The 4008-nt window shown below is 42.8% G+C and overlaps 1 protein-coding gene across 1 annotated transcript; it reads right to left on the bottom strand.

The window, feature by feature from the left end:
- Nucleotides 1-1449: 1449 nt before the first annotated feature.
- Nucleotides 1450-2529, bottom strand: LOC135224797 (keratin, type I cytoskeletal 9-like). Its single transcript, XM_064264121.1, has one exon. The coding sequence runs from the start codon at nt 2527-2529 to the stop codon at nt 1450-1452; it is 1080 nt and encodes a 359-aa protein (XP_064120191.1).
- Between the last annotated feature and the right edge of the window lie 1479 nt (nt 2530-4008).

Here is a 4008-nt window from a genome sequence, read left to right on the forward strand (position 1 = left end):
AGACTTCCGCTGAGGTTGGATGTCATTTTGGTTTTACCGTGAGACACCTCAAACCTATTGACAAACATCTTGATCAAACCGGGTTGAACAAACCATTCGACAGTGTCAGTGGCTGCCATGTACCTTTACTTTTTGCGGCTACTTTTGTGAATTTTTATACATACCGATTAATCATTATTCATACCCCAGAGGCAATGCTACAGACGAACGTAGTAAAAGTTTCAAAATAACGGGAGAAAGGGTGTTGGGAGGCAGAAGTTGGAAAAACTGGTTGATCACTGAGTAGCATTAACCGAGGTTCGATTGGATGAATTGTATATGAAACCAAATTTGCAATAACCCTCGCAAGTGTTAAGGTCCCCATACACTGAACGATTGTCTGAACGACTGTCTGTATCGTTCGCAAAAACACTGTGTATGGGCCTGTCTGAATGCAAAAGTGGGCGGAGCTTCGCGCTATCGCTCGCGTCTCTTCTAGAGATGATGCCACGTCTTCTCGAGACAAATTCTTTGTTCAGACTGAAATCGGTGCGGAGATCGTTCATACTGTATGAATTGTGTGTGTGGGTCGATAACGACAATCGTTCAGACAATCGTTCAGTGTGTGAGGGCCTTTAGACTTGGATGCATAAAGAGGGAGTCGTAGACGTTCAAGTGATGCGGAATAATGGGTCGGCTGTGTACTACTACATTTGCAGAAATGCTTCGGGAAGAGGTTTCACTGAAACTAGACATGCACAGAACACACTCTCCGGAAGCCAGGAGGAAAAGTCGAATTAAGAATTGTTTGCTTGTTAAAGACGTGTCTGATGCTGTAGCTGCCTGGGCCATAAAATCTCAAACGTGCTTTCTAACGTGAAATAGTGTAATTCAACAATATATCTCATGTAGATGGTTTATTGTTTCGCTGATGCGGTTAATCATTAACGTTATTAAAATGATTTCAAACTTTGAAGCTGCTATCTTTTATGTCAGGACTGTTCATCCAAATTATGGAAGTTTTACGCAAAAAAATAAATGAATAAAAATTAATAAATAAAATAAAAAGCTGCTAGGTTTTTGCAGTCTATAATATGTAACCCAACTACAAGTTACAGATACTATTATCATCAGTCTGTCAAAGAGAATAAGCTCAGAATAGTGACATAAATAACCGCAAACTGAACAACAATTAATTTCACACTACGAAAACAAACTGGAGAGAGAGAGAGAGAGAGAGAGAGAGAGAGAGAGAGAGAGAGAGAGAGAGACTAGGAAAAAACTAACAAAAAACTCTAAACGAGGACATTTCATATACTTCTTTTAATAAGATTTGAAAGCATTCACTTTGCGGGTCTAACAGAAGGAAAAGACTTCCAACGAAAGCATAGTACTAGCTACCTACTACAGGACCTGTGACGCATCCCTGCATGAGGAGACAAAAGAAGGAAGAAGAGGTTCTCGGAGGAACTAACCTGAAATCCTTTGGACGTGTCCATCTTCTGTGGTGAAGTTGACGGTGGTTCCAGGATTGATGTGCAAATGGACGACGTGCTGCCCTTCTTCCACGGACGCCATAGTAAGACCTTCCTCTAGACCTCCTACAAGAGTGCCTCCCGCACCCACTAGGCCCCCTGATCCGCCCATCTCCACGGTAATCGAGCCAAGACTGTCATCAAGCGACGGCACCGAAGTGGAGAAATTCTGCGAACCCCTCGAACGGGGAGAGTTGCCTCTGGAGCGGGACGGCGAGATGGCCTTGTAGCGACCTCCTCCGCCTCGTCCTCTTACGCCCCCGCCGCCGCCACCGCCCATGCTGAGACAGCTGGTCCAGGGGTCTTCTCCTCCTCCCCCTCTGCTGGAGTACTTGTGCCTGCCTTTGCCCGAGTAGCCTCCGTGATAGCCGCCCTGGTAGCCCTGGTAGCAGTTCTGGTAATTTCCCTTGTGATTGTAGTAACCGTCGTGCTGGTGGTGGTAATGGTTCCTTCCGTTGCTTCCGTTGTGGTTGTGAGAGTAATGGTGGCTACCATGGTGCGGAGGACCACCACCATTGCCACTGCCACTGCCGCCGCCACCTCCGCCTCCGCTTCCACCTCCACCTCCACCTGTGGAGGAGCCATTCTGATGGTGGTGGTGACCGAAGTAATGCGAAGTGTGCCCGGAAGAGGAGGAGGAGGAGCCATTCTGGTAGTGGTGATAATGGTGGTGATGGTGATGATGGTGCGGAGAGTGACGTCGGCCCGCCGTGGATCCGCCGCGCCCCCATGGGTGGTAGCCGTAGTAGTTGTAGTAGCTGTGATGATGGTAGGGCCTATGGTAGGCGTGGTGAGGCTCGTCACCGGCCGAATTGACGGAGGAGGCCGGGGAGACGGGCCCAGAGGCCGACAGCGACGAAGCGGGCGATGGAGGGACGCCCATCGATGCCGTCGGGGCGAGAGGCAACGGGCTAATAGGCTCTGCGATGGGCTCAGATAGCGGCGTCGTGGGGGTGAGGGTGACTGTGGGAGTAGGGGTGGGGAGGCTCTCCTCCCCCTCCCTCACCTTCACCATCCCACCTCGCCCGCGCCTGAAACAGTGAGCAAAGAAGTGGTCATTAGCAACATCCACAACCTGATTGAGCCTATGAGAAGTTATGTCACAACAACCATTCAACAAATTAAATGATGTACTACATGCCATTCAACAGAAACATGGAATGAATACACACATATTATATATATATATATATATATATATATATATATATATATATATATATATATATATATATATATATACATACAAAATTTTATATACATATATACTGTATTAAAAATTACACAACGCATATCGTTTAATATCAAATCCACTCAATCTTGAAATAACTTTCATACACCTGAGGAGAACTTATAAGTGAGAAGTGATTTGTCACCGGAGATTCAAACTCAAGTATAGTCACTTCGCAGTCATGCGGGAGCTCGAGTTCGGGTCTCCCTGCAGACGAGCTGCTCATCACTTACAAATTCCCCTTCGGTGTGTGAATGTTATTCTGTGTGTGTGTGTATGCATATATAATATATATATATAATATATATATATATACATATCTATATAGATATACACATATATGCCTATAAAACCATGAAGTGGAATTCTCTAAACCATGGAAAATAACTTAAATCCAAGGGTAAATGCAATTAAATGACTAGGATTCGAAACTGGGAATATAGTCTAAATACAGTAATTGAGAGTCGACTTGCCCATTCGGCCAGGGTTGATGCTCATATTCAATATAATCATTCTCGATTTCAGTTATTTCTAAGGCAAAGTGAACTCGATATGAAGCGATACCTTTGTGGCTTAATGTTTATAAGTATAAAAAGAATTATGCGTGGATAAGGGGATGAAATTATATATGTATATATAGTACATTTGTATTATATATATATATATATATATATATATATATATATATATATATATATATTCTCATATGTATAATTTGTATGTTTCTCAAAAGCAACACACACTACTAAATTCAGGAACGACACTATAACGACAGGCGTCGTTAGACGTATATCCTCTGTGTTCCATTGCAGCGTCCGTCCCGTTTTTATGACAAAAAACACATTTTCATCATTATCCCTAAATTGTGTTTGGAGTAAAATGCAACTACCCATAATCGCATATACTAGGGTTTGAATACCATAAGCCTCTTCTGTTCCCGTTAGGGATTACGTAACAAAAATACAAAAGACTAAATATCATAAACATAATGATCAACCCTAAGAAAACCCTTATGGGTCACTATTTAGAAAATATCTCCGCCGTTCTTAGCGAGTCTTTGGGGATATGGTTGCTAAGACATTGACCATTTTTTTGACCACAGACAACTCTTGGACCCGTTCACTGTTGCACACGAGAATCCTGCTTTATTACTGAGCCATGGCACGGCACATCCAAGCGTGTGTGTGTATATATATATAATATATATATATATATATATATATATATATATATATATATATATATATATATATATATATATCT

Source organism: Macrobrachium nipponense, chromosome 12 (assembly GCF_015104395.2).
Source record: "Macrobrachium nipponense isolate FS-2020 chromosome 12, ASM1510439v2, whole genome shotgun sequence".
In the NCBI taxonomy this organism is placed as follows: domain Eukaryota; kingdom Metazoa; phylum Arthropoda; class Malacostraca; order Decapoda; family Palaemonidae; genus Macrobrachium; species Macrobrachium nipponense.

Coding starts and splice junctions, on each gene's coding strand:
- LOC135224797 (XM_064264121.1), bottom strand. CDS start 2,529: ATGGTGAAGGTGAGGGAGGGGGAGGAGAGCCTCCCCACCCCTACTCCC.